Source organism: Equus asinus, chromosome 1 (assembly GCF_041296235.1).
Source record: "Equus asinus isolate D_3611 breed Donkey chromosome 1, EquAss-T2T_v2, whole genome shotgun sequence".
NCBI classification, from domain to species: Eukaryota; Metazoa; Chordata; class Mammalia; order Perissodactyla; family Equidae; genus Equus; species Equus asinus.
The window spans coordinates 158,417,593-158,433,955 of NC_091790.1; the positions used below are offsets into that span (position 1 = coordinate 158,417,593).

General features: G+C 34.7%; 1 protein-coding gene across 4 annotated transcripts in view; it reads left to right on the top strand.

Annotated features, from left to right (window-relative positions):
• Positions 1-16,363, top strand: part of TAX1BP1 (Tax1 binding protein 1) — a 78,291-nt gene that overhangs the window by 48,223 nt on the left and 13,705 nt on the right. For all 4 annotated transcript variants that reach the window (XM_014841032.3, XM_014841033.3, XM_044765484.2 and 1 more), the window contains exons 12-14: positions 402-505; positions 2,996-3,121; positions 5,803-5,874. In XM_014841032.3, the coding sequence (XP_014696518.2) occupies positions 402-505; positions 2,996-3,121; positions 5,803-5,874 (302 nt within the window). The remainder of the gene's footprint in view (positions 1-401; positions 506-2,995; positions 3,122-5,802; positions 5,875-16,363) is intronic.

Below are 16,363 nucleotides of genomic sequence, written 5' to 3' on the forward strand. Positions count from 1 at the left end.
ATAAGGACTTAGTGAATAGTATTGAAGGACTAGAAAAATGATTTAAAATGTCTCAAAGAGTATGGCTTTTCTACTTATCTTGTCTATTCAGTTATATAAAGAGAACAATTTTTGTGCTATTTTAGAAGTATTTTTAGCTAATTAAAAAAAATAAAATAATGTTCCTTTCATTATTGAATGTGAACTTAGTGCTGGCTAAACTGACATTTAAAAAATTCTCATCTAGAGTTTATTTTATCCTTCTTTGTTTATTTAGTGTATGGATAGATGTTTTTAAATAGATGTTTCTTTCCTTTGGTATTCCATTTACCATAGTTCACAGTTTACTGACCCTTAAGTTACTCAGAACAGGGCGATGAGGGGCAAAATAATTTTTAATAATCTTACGTTCTGCCTTATAGCTGAGACAGATTTTGACATTGTGACAAAGGGGCAAGTCTGTGAAATGACCAAAGAAATTGCTGACAAGACAGAAAAGTATAATAAATGTAAACAACTCTTGCAGGTAGGTTATCTCCATTGTAAATGAAAGATATTTATCAAATGTAATGGCTTATGTAATCGATTGATGGATACCCTAGAGTTCTTTTTCATGCCCATAAACTGGCATTTAGTTTCACTTTTGAGATGATGAGAGAGGATTGTTCTGTGTATCTGTTCATGTAGCCTGTATGTAAAATCATGATCCTAAAATTATTATTTTCTGTGCACTTGTCCTTCTCTCAATAATGAGCCAGTGATTAATGAGATTGGATATTATTGTCTGTTGTGTTCATATAAGGATACATGGAAAATGTTTGAACTTCATAAAAGGAAAGTGCTCCTTTTACATTTAATGTAATGATAGCGAAGAATTTTACCACATCTTAAAAGTGACCAGATTTGCAAAGTGGAAAAAAGGAACGTTAGTTCAATGAGTTGATGCCTTAACAGTGTTACTTATTTTGATTATTTTAAACTGTGTTATTCAGATGTTTCAATTTTTCAGCTGTCTTGGCAGCATTCACTACTGGAGTATTTAAAGGATAAAGGGAAAATGCTTCTCTTTTATACCTGATTTGGAGAAGGGAGAAAAAGGTGTTTTGTGTTTGTGTATGTGATTTTTGTTTGTTTAATTAAATTTTTTTGTGTGTATGTTTCTCTGCATGTGGAGAGGGGAGGGATAATGTTTAGAGCTATAGAATGAAGTTCATATGTTAGCTCAATGTTACTATAGTGATTAATTTAAAATATTTTATGTTACTGCTTTCTAAATAACATTAATTTAATGTAATCTTTTAATCTAACTTTAAACTGAACATTTTTGTTGCATTAGAGGATCCTTCCTTCTGTAGAAGGGTTGATTAGAAGGGTTGAATATATGCTTACCCTTGAGTTCAAAGTATTGGTTTATAAGGGACTAAACTATTTTTTGTTCTGGATGAATATTTTAAAAATCTCATTATACAGTATTATTGAAAGGAAGATAGAATGTTCCTTCAAGCTAAAAACTTCCTCAAGGTACATTTCTTTTTTACAATTGTGTTGAAGTACAATTCAAATCCAATAAATCACACATATTTAAAGTCTGCAGTTTGATCAGTTTTGCAGCAGATAGTCATGAAACTATCACAGTGTCAAGGCAATGAACATTTCCATTTCCCCTCAAAGTTTTTTTGTACCCATTTGTAACTCATCCTTCCCTCTATCCCCATCCTCGGGAAACCATCGGCTTGCTTTCTGCCACGATAGGTTAGCCTACCTTTTGTACACTTTCTATAAGTGGAATCATATGGTATGTATTCTTCTTTTCCTGTCTTCTTTGAGCACAATTATTTTGAGATTTATCCATGTTGTTGTTTATATTGGTAATTTGTTCCTTTTTATTGCAAAAGTTCAAATCTTTTGCCATTTTAAAAATTGGGTTGTTCATCTTATTATTGAGTTGTAAGTGTTCTTTGTTCTGGATACAAGTCCTTTGTCTGATATATGTTGAATGTTTTCTCCCAGTCTTGGCTTGCCCTTTCATTTCTTTACTGGTATTTTTAGAAAAATTTTAATTTTAATGAAGTACAGATTATCACTCATGTTTTGTCCTTTTTATGTTCTAAGAAACTTTTTACCTAATCCAACTTGTAAAGGTTTTCTCTTTTCTTGTCTTCTAGAAGTTTTATAGTCTTAGGTTTTCCATTTAGGTCTATTAACCATTTTAAGTTTATCTTTGTGTATGGTGTGGTATGGTATGTATAGTATGGATATTCAGTTGTTCCAGCATTATTTGTTGAAAATACTTTTCTTTTCTCCGTTGAATTGCTCAAAGCCTATTTTTAAACTTTTACCTTGAACAAAAACATTGAAAATGAAATTGGTCAATTTACTTGTTTGTCATAATTTTTAACTCCTGCATTTTAACATTCTGGGTGGTAGAGAAGACCATTGTATAAGAAGTCAACCTAGAAATTGTCTTGGTCAGAAAATCCTAGAGTCTTATATACCAGTGTCTGGAAACAACAGCATTATAAATACATGATTTTTATTACTTCCCTTTGCAAAAGTAATATATGCTTATTGTGAAATGCTATGGCATTATAGAAATAAAGATGGTAAAAAGTGCTATCATGATCCTGATCCCCAGGGATAAGAGCTATTAATATTTTGGTGGTTATTTTTCTACACAACACTATATGGACATCGTATAAAATTGTGTTAACTTTTAAAACAAAAATAGGGTTATACTATATATTTCTGTTTTTGCAATTTCCTAGGTTCAATTATTGTATTTTGGCATTTTTCCTTGTTAGTTTGTACATCTACTTTGTTCTGTTAAATAAATATATACTCTTCCATTGTGTAGATATAAAATGGTTTATTCAGTCTTCCATTGATACACATTTAGTTAGTTTTTATACTGTTACAACAGTGTTACCGTAAACAGTCAGCACATATTAAGTATATTTGTCTAGATATTGATTATATGGATTTTAAATCTTTTGGTAATTATACTAATTTCATTTAGGATGAGAAAACAAAATGCAGTAAATATGCTGATGAACTTGCAAAAATGGAGCTGAAATGGAAAGAACAAGTAAAGATTGCTGAAAATGTAAAACTAGAACTAGCTGAAGTAGAGGATAATTACAAAGTAAGTTCAGTAATCACATAGCTAGAGGTGCTTAGTACCTGGTCTGGTACTTTTGAAAATGTGTTATCTGTAATTTTTATCAATCGAATGTGCAGTTTTAATATGGATAATTGGAATAGTACTTCAGGTATAAATAAAAATGTACTATATATTTAGTTATGTTGAATATAGTTCTTTAACTATGAACCAAGAAAATGGGCACCCATAGGCACTGCCATTGTGGCTTTAATGGTGTGGATTCAGATGACTATTAAAATTATATCTTTTAATCGCACTTAGTTTTTAAGATGAAAAGTGATCACTTCATTGTCCTCTTGTTCACTTAGAAACAAACATGAATGTGTATGTAAAATTATATAAGGGCCTTGACATTTTTGTGGGAGTGTAATACTATATGATCAGTAATTTAAAAATTTATGTTAAAGTTTTTGAATTTATCACCAAAGTGTGTTACTTGTGATCCTAAATGAAATACTGCAGAGTAAATGATACAATCTTAATTAATGAAAATTATCTTTGCCAGTGTAACGTTAGGCACTAAGCCCGAATGGCAAACGATATTTGTGAGAATTTTAGAGAAAAAAATTAACAGGCTGTCTGGCTAGTTAATAAATAGAAAGATATTTTTCCTCTAAGAAATAAAGTGTAATCTTATATATGTTAAGATACGTATGTATATATAATTGGCATATTTTTTTGTGTAACTAAAGACCAGGAAGTTCTAAATGATGTAACTTAGCTATATCACAGCTAATTGTACCTATAATCTAATATTTTAAATGTAATATTCTTCAAGACCCCAAGAATTACTTTAGGTTTCCTCCTTGGGGGCTGGAGAGGGTGGCACATTATAGGCCAAGGTAATTTTACTGGTGGTCCTTTTTTATCTTCATCTACTGTCAGAATGAAATTTTGAAACTTTTATTTCATGAGATTATGATTGCTTCTAGGATCCCTGTGAATATTATTTTTAATGGATGGCAACTTCCCTTATTTATAAAGTGTGAATACTGAATTTATATGAAATTTTGTTTTTGCATATTGGCTAGAAACAATGATTTAGTAAATGTTTATTGAAGCCTGTTATATATAAAGGACTATGTTAGCTATTATGTGGGTGATAAGTAAGGCACAATGCTATGCTAAAGAGTTTATAATCTAGCAGGTAGGTGTTACTAGAAGTGTAGTGGTGATATTCACATCTCTTTCACATTCACTAGGTAATTATCTGTCAGACCTGTGGGAAGCTAAACGATATTTTTATTTCATTAATGATAAAAATGAGCATTGAGATTAAGCAGCATATTTAAGGTTATGCAACTGGTAAAGGTGTTTGGCTTTTTGTTTAGTGCCCTTTCTCTTATTTTGCACTAGACACAAAAATCCACTACACAAGGTGAAATGTGATGAAGTTCTTCGTGAAATTGATAAGGCTAAATAGCTTACTGCTGTTTCCAATGGAATATTTAGGAGTTAGACATTATGGAGAAACCAGACCTTTGAAAGTCCAAATGGAAGGGAGGGGAAGCAGAGCTAGGAAAAGAAAGAAGCAGCATTCCAAACAGATGGAAAAGCATTAATAAAGGTTTTGAAGTCAGAAGTGGAGAGCATAGTCTGGGAACTGTGAGCAATCTTGAGTAATAGGAGTTTAATGTCTGTTATGGAGTAGATTAGACTTGAGAGAGAGTTTGAAGCCAGATTTTGAGGGGCCTAAAATGGAATCTGGGTGCTATTTGCTGTTAAGAATTTTCTAGGAGGAAAAGGACCCAACTACAGTGGGTCTTTTTGAAAATATTTTGGTAGCACTGAGAGGATTTACAGGTGGGAAGGGTTTTTGAAGGTAAGAAAATCAGGTAGAAATATTCTATGAATGAATTGATAAAGGCCACCTCTTTGGGTACCTTCCCATCACCTACCTTTGAATAGGCATGAGTCTATCAAGGAAAGCTTTGAAAGACATGAGAAGAACCACTGAAGAATCGTTTTATTTGTATTTGTATCCGTAATGCTTATATTGTAATAGGCAAACAATGGGTGGTTGTTAAATGAATGAATGACTTAAGAGACTGAAAATGTTGAGGAGTAGAGGAGGAGGAGAAGGAAGAAGTGTCTAACAGTTTCCTACCTTCAATCACAGTGGGCTCTGAGATTGATAGTATCAGTTAACAAAAATAGAAAAGTAGATTTGGGACATGTTACCCTTATAATGCAGAAAGACAATAGTGAAAATATTTCTAACTATCATTAAAAAGGCAGATTTGGAACTTGGGCTAGGAGGAGTGTGGCACACAAGTTAATATTTGATTTATTCTCATGGGGATGATAGTTGAAGGCATAGAAGAAGGGGAGTTTTCAGAAAGACTATAGAGAGAAGAAGCCAGAGAAGAAACTTTGGAGAATACCCATATTTGTAATTGTGAAGAAGCAGCAGACACAAAAAAAGAGCATGAGAGGATGACAGTGTTGGTGTAATTTCATATAAACTAGGGGAGAAGTTTTAAGAGTAAGGGAAGTTGGTCAGTAATGGTAAGTAATTCAGAAATGTCAAAGAAAACAACCAAGGAAAATACAAGGATATAGCAATAGGAATTATTTTGATAGAATGATATGAACTAGCTCTTGAAGTATAAGGAGAGAATAGATAATGAAAAAAATTAATGGTAATTTCTTTCTTTATTCAGCTTCAGTTGGCAGAGAAAGACAAAGAAATAAATGGTCTAACTTCACATTTGGAAAACCTCTCCAGGGAGAAGGTATTGAACAACGTACTTTTACAAACTGTTACATATGACACTAAATGGTAATACAGCTTTGTGAAGAGAATTGGTTTTACAGTTCATATGAGGGTGGTTTTTTTTAAAAAAGTTAAATGAATAAAGAAAAGACTGAAACAGATATTAAGACTCTTAGGTGGAGTTTGTCTTTAGTTAAATAATATTTTAAAATATTTTACTTTATAATAGAAAAATGCTTGTGTTGAAACTTAGTTTCGTCTTTGTTACATATTTTCTATTTAACAATACAATTTTACAGTGTTCAAATTTAGGAAAACAGTAAAAATTTAAAAAATTATACACGATGTTGTAGTTATCTGTTTTTCTTTTGTAATAGGAAACATTTTAGAAGTTGCTTAATGATTTATAGCATAACCTAACATTCAAGCTGAGCATACGTTTGTAATGTAAAAAATACTACTATAACGCATCATTTCTCAGAATGTGGGTTGTGGTCCTTTGGGGGTCTCCATCCCCTTTTAGAGATCTACAAAGATAAAACTGTTTTCATAATACTACGACGTTATTTGGTTTTTTCCCCCACTGTGTTGCATTTGCACTGTTGGTGTAAAAGCAGTGGTGGGAAAACTGCTGGTGTATTGAATCAAGGCAGTGGCATCAAACTACATTAGTAGTTATTGTATTCATCCCAACTATGCATTTACAGTTTTAAAACAACTGGTTTTACTTAGGATAATGAAACAGTAAAATATTAATTTTATAGAAGCTTGACCCTGAGGTACATGTCTTTCTAATATTCTGCATGATGAAATGGAAGGTATCCCCCAAAACACTTCTGCTGCCTAATGAAGTATGATGGTTATCTTAAGGTAAAGCTCTTGTGCGATTGTTTGAGTTGTGAGCTCAACTAGTTTATTTTTTTCATGGCACATCATTTCTCTTGTAAAGAATGGCTAATAGACAGAATTTGGTTGTTCAGACTAGAGTATGAAAAGATGTGAAGTGAACCTGTTACTTTAAGGAACAACAAATGGTAATATTTGTTGCCAATGATTTTTGCTTAAAAACTTGAATTTTGTATCTGCTACCATGAGCTTTATACTTCCTAATGCTTACAGACTTTTCTAATGAGATGGGTGGTAGTATGAGACTGATTTTTTTTTAATTGTTTAGTAAAATGTGTCAACATCTGGAAGATCTCTAAAACTCACTGAACCAATAGTAGTTTTCCAAATGACCAGTGATGGTATTACAAAATCATGCATGGTAAAAGAGCCATTTAAAGTGCTAGATAGACCTGGAGCTTGGATGGCATTACTGTGATAGTTGCAAAACTCTGATTTTTAAACTCTATCACTTCCTCCCTATTTGTCCCTTGGCATTCTACTGTAAGGAAGAACCTTCCTTTGTCCTCATTTATGTTCCAGCAACAATTCTCTGACATCAACTGGGTGTACTACAATTCAGTTCAGTCCTGACAGCAACTACCCAGAGTTAGCGCAGACCCAAGTTAAGGTCTCAGCTCCACTCTCCTCCCCAACAAAATTCAATATTTTGCTAGAATGACTCACAGAATTCTGGAAAGCACTATACTTATGATTACATTTTATTATAAAGTGTTATTATAAGGGATACAACTTAGGAACAGCCAAATGGAAGAGATGCATAGGGCAGGGTGGGGGTGTGGGTGCCACAGAGCTTCCATGCTCTTTCTAGGCACGGTGCCCTCCTAGCACATGATGTGTTCACCTACCAGAAGCTCCCCAAACCTTGTTTAAGAGTTTTTAATCTGGAGTTCCAATACGTGTGATTGATTAAATCATTGACCAAGTGATTTAACTCAATCTTCACCCTCCCTCCCATCCCTGGAAGTGGGGAGGTGGTTGCTAAAATTTCTAAATCTATATAATCACGTGCTCAGTCTCTGATAACTAGCCCCCTCCTTGAAACTATCTGAAAGCCCACCAGGAGTGGCCTTATTAGCGTAAGTTCAGGTATGGTCTGAAGGGGCTTGTTATGAATGACAAAAGACACTTCTATCATTCAGAAATTCCAAGAGTTTTAGGAGGTCTGTGCCTGGAACAGGGACAAAGACCAAATATATTTTTTATATCACAGTGTGTGTATATTTTGAATTTATGTTTGGGTGTCTCTGTCCATCCTTCTGTCTGTTTGCCTGCCTGTCTGTCTTCCTATCGTTTTACCTGACAGTCTTCAGTATGAACTCTTTAGTCAGTAGGTTAGAATATGTTACTCTTCTTAATTTGTTGTTCACATAGTCCCAGATTTGATCAGTCAGAGCACCTTCAAGCTGGTTCCTGATGTGCACCTGTATCAAAAGGATGTTGTTGGTTTCTTGAGCACTTAATTTCTTTCTAGCACTGCAAGATATTCTGGGTCATCTTGTACCTTTCTTATCTCATCTTTGGAGTTGGCCTTTTTTATAAGAAAAGAAGCTCTGGTCCACTTCTGCAATCTATTCTTTCTCCAAGGAGTCTGGTTCCTTATTAGTGGGAAATGGTATTTAGAAACAAAATATGGGCCCTAGGTATGTTTCATTATTATTGATGTCCATTGCTTTTGGATCCTTGCAGTGAACAGCGCTAGGAAACATTTATATTTTAGATATCATGAGTTCTGGTCCAAGTCCACAGAGTTCTTCCTTGTCTTCCTCATTTCCTATTTGCATACCCTTTCCACAGTGAGAATCCTGCTGCCCAGTAATATCAACACATCTGTTCATTGTCTAAATCTGATAATCCACATAAAACAGTTTCAGAATTGCTAGAGCCATGTATCACTATGAGAAGGAAATGTATTAAGAATAGAATTCAAGATTGTTTGCAATTCTTTTTTTGCCCCCTAGGCTGTCAGTATATTGTGTTCAAATGTTACTTGCATTAGTTCTCTCTCTCTCCCACTCTCCTGCCCTTCCCTCTCCTTTCTTACTCTCGTTCCCTTTCAGTGTGTGGTAACACAGAATGTCAAGTGGATTATTCTTGCAAATAAACAGTGGATTAAAGATAATTAAAACGGTAGGAGCACAAATGAAGACTAAGAAAATGATTTTTTACTTCTGGTATGAGCTTTGGTCAGGTGTATCACAAAATTAAAACAGTGATGATCTAATCATCTGATAAGAAGCTTGCAAAAATATATATATTTCAAATGCTTAAGACACCTCTTTGAAATATGGATATACCTTCTCCATTAGTAAGAAACCTAGCTCGAGTGTATTCTGTGCGTAGAGATATTAGCTAACGCTAGAGAGAAGTAATCAAGGTGCTTCTTGATTTTACATTTATAAAACACATATTTCATATCTAAAATATTTACATATAATTACAGAAAATTAATAAAATTTATATATAATAGTTATCTTACACTTTTTTAAAGATTGGCATCTGAGCTAATATCTTTTGCCAATGTTTTTTTTTCTTCTTTTTCTCCCCAAAGTCCCCAAGTACATAGTTGTATATTCTAGTTGTAGGTCCTTCTGGTTGTGTTGTGTGGGAGGCCACCTCAGCATGGCTTGCTGAGCGATGCCATGTCTGTGCCCAGGATCCAAACCAGTGAAACCCTGGGCCACCAAAGCAGAGTGAACGAACTTAACCACTTGGCCACAGGGCCAGCCCCTTACACATTTTATATAATTCGTATTTCTATATAAAATGTTACGTTATAGATGAAATATATTTTATGTATTTTGAAGTTTTGTACATGACTAAAAGATAGATAGCCCTGAATGGTTATAACCATTTGTATATTTTGTTGTGGTATAAATGGCTGAAGTCACACATGGAAAATGATATAGTGACTATATTAGTTAATGCTGTGTAACAAATTACCTGAAATTTAGTGGCTTAAAACAACATTTGTTATCTCACAGTTTCTGTGAGTCAGGAATCCAGGTGTGGCTTAGCTGGGTCCTCTGGCTTCACATCTCTCACAAAACTGCGATCAGGGTGTCACATGGGGCTCAGTCATCTCATGGGTGTAGATCTACTTCCAAGCTCACTCAAGTGATTGACAACATATATTCAGTTCCTTTGGGCAGTGGACTGAGAGCCATACTTCCTCCTCTGCTGTCTTCCATGAGATTACTCCCCTCCTCTACTCTTGATTCATGTGAAAGGGTATTCAAACTACTGGCTGGGTAACCTTTAAAATGTAAAGCTGATCACTCCTTTGCTTTAAGCTTCTTAATGGGCCTCCCATGCACTTAGGATAAAAGCTAAAATTCTTAAAATAGCCTATAATGTTTTATCTGGCTGGCCTCCATTTATCTCTCTAGTCCCATCTCAAGCTACAGTTTCTTGTTTCACTATCTTTATTGTAGAGTCTCTCTCAGTAATTCTCAAACTTGAGGTTGCATCCGAGTCACCTGTATTGCTTGTTAAAACACAGATTCCTGGGTCCAGTCCCAGAGTTTCTGATTTAGTAGGTCTGTAGTGGGGCTTGAGACTTGCAGTTCTAACAAGTTCCTGGCGCTGCTGGTCTGGGGATCACAGTTTGAGAACTGTTGTAGTCACTTAAGCCTTACAACTCACCAATTGCTTTCTTGTCTCAGGGCCTTTGTTCGTATCCTTTGCCAGGTGTATTCTTGCCTACAATTCTTTGTTATTTTGTTAAACTTTCTTTTTCTTTTATCTTTTTTTTTTTTTAAGAATTTTAAACATATATGGGAATAATACAGTGACTTCTGTTGTACTCCTCACCCAGCATCAGCAGTTGATACTTTATGGCTATCTTAGTTTATCTATCCAACCATAATTCCCTTTCCTCCTCCCCCAGTGATATTTTTTTCAAGTCTCTTCCAGAATTTCTATTATTTCCCTCTAAATGTTTAACTGTTTCTACCACTCTTGACTTGACTTATCCTTCTAGTCCTTAGATAAATGACTCTTCTTCAGAGAGGCCTCCTTTGACCTGCCCATCTAAGTTGGTGCCTCTGTTAAACTTACACTTGGGACCTGTACTTTTATTTCATAGCACTTACCATGATTTGTAATTAATATTTATTTCTGTGTTTATTTATCTAACTTGTGCTGCCTCCGCTTAATTGTTAAGGTCCTTGAAGACAGGGACATGTCTATTTTATTCACCACTGTATTTGTAGCCCCTGGTACAGTGCCTGATACTTGAAGTTAAATATTTATGGAATGAATAAACTAATGGGGCAAACATAATTTATAGCATTTGCTTATAAAAACATTTGGTAAAGGAAATGTACTGGGATCAGCAGTTTTGTTGTCACTTAATACCCTGCTGTCAGGAACGCAATAGAAGCAGACCAGTTTGCTTTCTACTTCCTGTCTTTTTGAGTTACTCTTGATTTTTCTGCTGGTGACATTATTAGAGTTTCATATTACTTCTAAAGACTATATAAGAATTTCTGTTTGCTATTTGAATGACTTAATGTTTGTCTCTTCCCCAGTGTTTCTCAGAACCCTCCCCCCTCCCCCAGTCCTCTACAAGGTTCGGTAAAGACCTTTTTGTTCAGCACTGAAACCTAGATCCAGATGGTGCTGGAATGAATCAAGTGATCATTAAGGAGTAGTTGAGTGAGTAAATGAAAAAAATCAATTTATCATCATCCAACAGAATATATATTTTACTTATTTTGTTTATTGTCCATCTTTCTGCTCTAGAACATAAGCTCCATCTGGGCAGGAATTTTGTCTGTTTTGGTTATTCCTAAATTCCTAGTGCCTAGAACGGTGCCTGCCACGTAATAGGATACTCAGTAAATATTTATTGATTATATGTGTGAATAAAAGAACTAACTCATTATGGATTTTTTAAAAAAAACTAGGTCCCTAGTTTTATAATTTATGTTTTAAAAATAATAGTGTGAAGTAGTTTAGTATATCTCTTTGGATTCAAAACCCTACCAATTTGAATTTATCTAGAACTTAATAGCTTAAAGTATCTTATTTTTTCATGTCATTTCAAAACTATTGTCTAGAATTATTCGCCATTTTCATGTCTTCCTACTATTTCACATATTCTGCATAAACCCCCTACTCTCAAAGTTGAAAAGGGAAGATAAAGAAAAGAATAAAGCAAAAGCAAAGTGGCAAATAATGATAAAAAAGATTGTAGGAAATACTTTATTAACTATTGATAAAAAATTAAAAGATTTTAAAAATTAAAACTATTTCAAAAATACTCTTTTCTTTCCCTGAGGAAGATTCGCCCTAAGCTAACATCCACTGCCAATCTTCCTCTTTTTGTTTGTGAGCTGCTGCCACAGCATGGCCACTGACATACGAGTGGCGTAGGTCCATCCCTGGGAACCAAACCCAGGTTGCCGAAGCAGTGCATGCTGAATGTAATCACTAGGCCACCAGGGCTGGCCCTCAAAATATCCTTTTACATTAGATGCCTGACTAGGGATTTTTCTGAATCATTTTATATTTCCAGGTGATCTGCTTTGCATCTGAGAATAGAAGAGTAGTATATCTACTTATAAATGATTAATGGAAGATGTCTCCAATGAAATGCTACAGCAGCATGATGATTAAATAATAGTGACCCTGAATAACTGATCTTAGAAAAGTCTTATAGACTACTATTTCTTTACCTGTTTTACTTTAAGTTAGAGACTGTCTGAAAGTGATAAAAGAATAAAAATTATGAGAATTATATAGTACTTTGAGCAGCTTTTTCATAGGGTTGTAAGTAATTCAAAACATTTAATGCCTCTTCTCCTTCACTCTCACAGCATCTGTGTGTGGCATATAAGAGGAATATATTGTTCCTCCTATTTAACAGTTGGAGTACCAGAGACATCCTTAACTTGTTGAGTAATTTGTAAAACCAAGGCTACCGTGAGCCATTTTGGGGCTTTGAAGAAAAAAAGATTTAGGTACTCTAGCAAAGGCAAACCAGCTAAACAAACTTTTGTGTCCTGGAACTGGAACTGTAAAAGAAGATTCCTAACAAAATCTGCTTCTTAAATTGTGGAGGCTTTTTCTTTTAGGAGAATTGTAAATCAGCAATAGATATGGTTTTGCTCAGGTAAGATAGCTACACTCATGTCATGCATGTCTTTGAAGGTAGGGGAGGTCCAGCAGGGGTTCTTGACTATTTTTGTGCCAAGGGCCTTTTGAAAGTCTGGTCAAGTCTATTTTCAGAAAATATTTTTAAATGAATAAAGTAAAATATACAGAATCACAAAGGAAACAAATGATAAGAAGTAGTTATCAAAATATTAAAAAATTTGTGATACATGTCATAGTATATGTGCTTATTTATTAAAATGTTAAATAAGGTTTAGCGTGTCTAATAATTACTTTAATTTCAAAGTGGTGATGAATATAAAGGCTGTTTTGAGATAGCTGCAATAAACTATAATATGAAATGAATATATCTTGATTTCTGTAGGTGACAGAGTTAAAGGTACTGAAACTATTGCTGTAATGTTTTTGCCTGCATTCATAATTGAAGAAAATGCTCAATTTCAGTTACAAGTTAAGTGAAAAGATGTAGATTTTTTTTCCCCATCTGAGTTCGTGGATCTCCTGAATTCTAAACATGGACCCTTTGTTGGGCATTGTGAATGCAAATTTAAGAATCTTCTCTAAGTCAAGAGTTCAATCATCCGATTTGCCGACCTAACCAAAAGGAAACAACCTAACCATAACTGTCTTGTTCATGTCCCTGTATTCTGTTTACCCCACCTCCAGTTTCTCCCATGAATCAAACCTGCTTGTTACTAGTCCTTTTCTTACCCTGCATCCTATTTGCAGAGGATTTATTGGGTCCTTGTTGGTAGAAGAGAGGACTATTAACTTCAATAAACTCTTTATTATGTTGGAAATCTCTGTAATGTTGTTTGACTGTACCAGTGCATGCATGAATCTTTTGATGCAACTCTGTTTCATCAAATCCATTTTAGTTTATTGTTTGCTTACAGAAGAACTTATCTATACTCCTCTAAATTAATTTGCTTAAACCTTTGTAGAAGTATTTTATCATCTCTAAGTCTTTTGCTGCTTTCATGCCCCTTTTTGCTTCTCTTGAATCATCTTTGACATATTTTTTGAATTTACTTTCTTTTTCTTTGTTCACTTTGCTACTTTCACAGTCCTGAATTACTATAGTAGCACGTCTGGGGTTTTTGAGTTATGGCAGGAGATGAGGGACCATCCCTTGAGGGCCTGCTGTGTTCTAAACAATTCCCCTCATTTCTCAATAGTTCTCTGAAGCCTGGAGAAGATAAGTTCCTCAGGGTTATTAGTGCCAGAGCTGATGAGCAAATCCAGGTCAGTCTAATTCCAATCCACCATGACATACTGCCCCCTCCCACCCGCTCTTGTTTCTAGTTTCAACTATGCCCAGTGTAGTTTTGCTAGATTAACCTTACTAAGGACCATTTTACCATATTATTATTATTCAGGAACTATTAGGTCCATTGTAGTAAACTGTATAACATGGATTTGGCACATCTGGCCTCCAACTTGTCTCTTTAGCTACATCTCTCCTGCTCTTGTCATGTATCCTGTGCTCTAGCCATATCATTCACTTACCAGTCCTGGAATATGTTGTTATTTCATGTCTTCTGTACTCTTTTTACGTGCTTAGGAGGAACTTTTAGTTCCCATGTCTCTTCTGAAACCAAAATTGACTTGCATTTTTCGTGTTTACAGTTTTACTCTCAAGTGATAATGACTTACTCTGTTTTAAGGTCGCTTATCCATTTTAAGGTCATTTATATAGGTAAAAATTTTTTAACAGAGACTCATCTCTACTCCCAGGTGATGACAGTCAGCAAAACCTACTGAATCTTACTTAACAGGTGAAAATTTTTCATACTTAGATCCTTTGTTAATATTTCTCTTTCTTCTTTTTTTTTTAACATCTCTATTGCGTATAATTTACATGTAATAAAATTCACTTATTTTAAGTGCAATTTCATGAATTTTGGTAAATATATATGTCCCAGACGACCTTTCTGATTTACTTTCTTTTTCTTTGTTTTTGGTGAGGAAGATTGTCCCTGAGCTAACATCTTTGCCAGTTTTCCTCTACTTTTTGTATGTGGGCTGCTGCCACAGCCTGGCCTAACGAGCAGTGTATAGGTCCTCACCTGGGATCCAAACTGTGAACCCCCGGCTGCCGGAGCAGAGCATGTGAACCGAACCACTATGCCACTGGGCTACATTTCGCCATCTCCCGCCCCCCTGCCACCAAAGCCCCAGTACACAGTTGTATATTCTATTGTATGTGCTTCTAGTTCTTCCATGTGAGCCACCACCACAGCATGGCTGCTGACAGATGAGTGATATGCTTCTGCACCTGGGAACCAAACCTGGGCTACTGAAGGGCAGCGTGCTGAACTTTAACCACTAGGCCATCGGGGCTGGCTCATAATTTACTTTGTTATCACAGTTTTACCTTTTCTGGCATTTCATGTAAATGCAGTCATGCAGAATTTATCTGTTCACTGGTTGATGGTCATTAATCCTTTTACCAGCGATGGACATTTGGATTATTTCTAATGTTTTGCTATTATGAATAATGCTGCTATGAACATTCCCATACAAGTTTTTGTGGATATAGGTTTTCATTTTTCTTGAGTAGATACCTAGGAATGGAATTGCTAGTTTATATGATCAGTGTCTCTTTTTAAGAAACAGCCAAATTGTTTTCCAAAGTGGCTGTACCATTTTGCATTCCCACCAGCAGTATATGAGCATTCCAGTTGCTCCATAGCCTCACTAGTACTTGGTATTGTCAGTTTTTAAGTTTAGTCATTCTAGTGGGTGTGTCATGTTAGCTCATTATATGGGTTTTAGTTTTAATTTCCCTGATGACTCGTGATGCTGAGTATCTTTTCATGTGCTTATAGGCCATTGATATATATTTTGTGAGGTGTCTGTTCAGATCTTTAACCTGTTTTTTATTGGGTTATCTTTTTGGTTGTGTTTGGTTTTAAGAGTTCTTTATGTGTTCCAAATACAATTCCTTTGTCATATATATTTTGGAAATATTTTCTCCCAATCTATGGCTTGCCTTTTCATTTTTTAAAATATTATCTTTTGGAGAGCAAAAGCTTCTAATTTGACGTAGTCCACTTTAGCAATGTTTTTCTTAATGCTATTTGTGTCCTATCTTAAGAAATTTTTGCCTAACCTGAGGTTACAAAGATTTTCTCCTATTTTTTCTTCCTGTAGATTTATAGATTTAGCTCTTATGTTTAGATTTATGATCTATTTAAAATTAATTTTTGTGTATGATATGTAGTCAAAATTCATTTGTGTACAGATATCCTGTTGGTTTAAAAGATCATCCTTTTCTTTCATGGAATTACTTCTTCTATGTCTTTGTTGAAAATTGACTATGAGTATGGGTATATTTTTGAATTCTCTCTTTTGTTTTATTAATTTATATCAGGGATCAGCTAACTAAGGCTTACAAGACCCAAATATATCTTGTGGCCTGTTTTTGTTAATATAGTTTTATTAAAGCACATGGCTACGCCCATCATTTAGGTGCCATC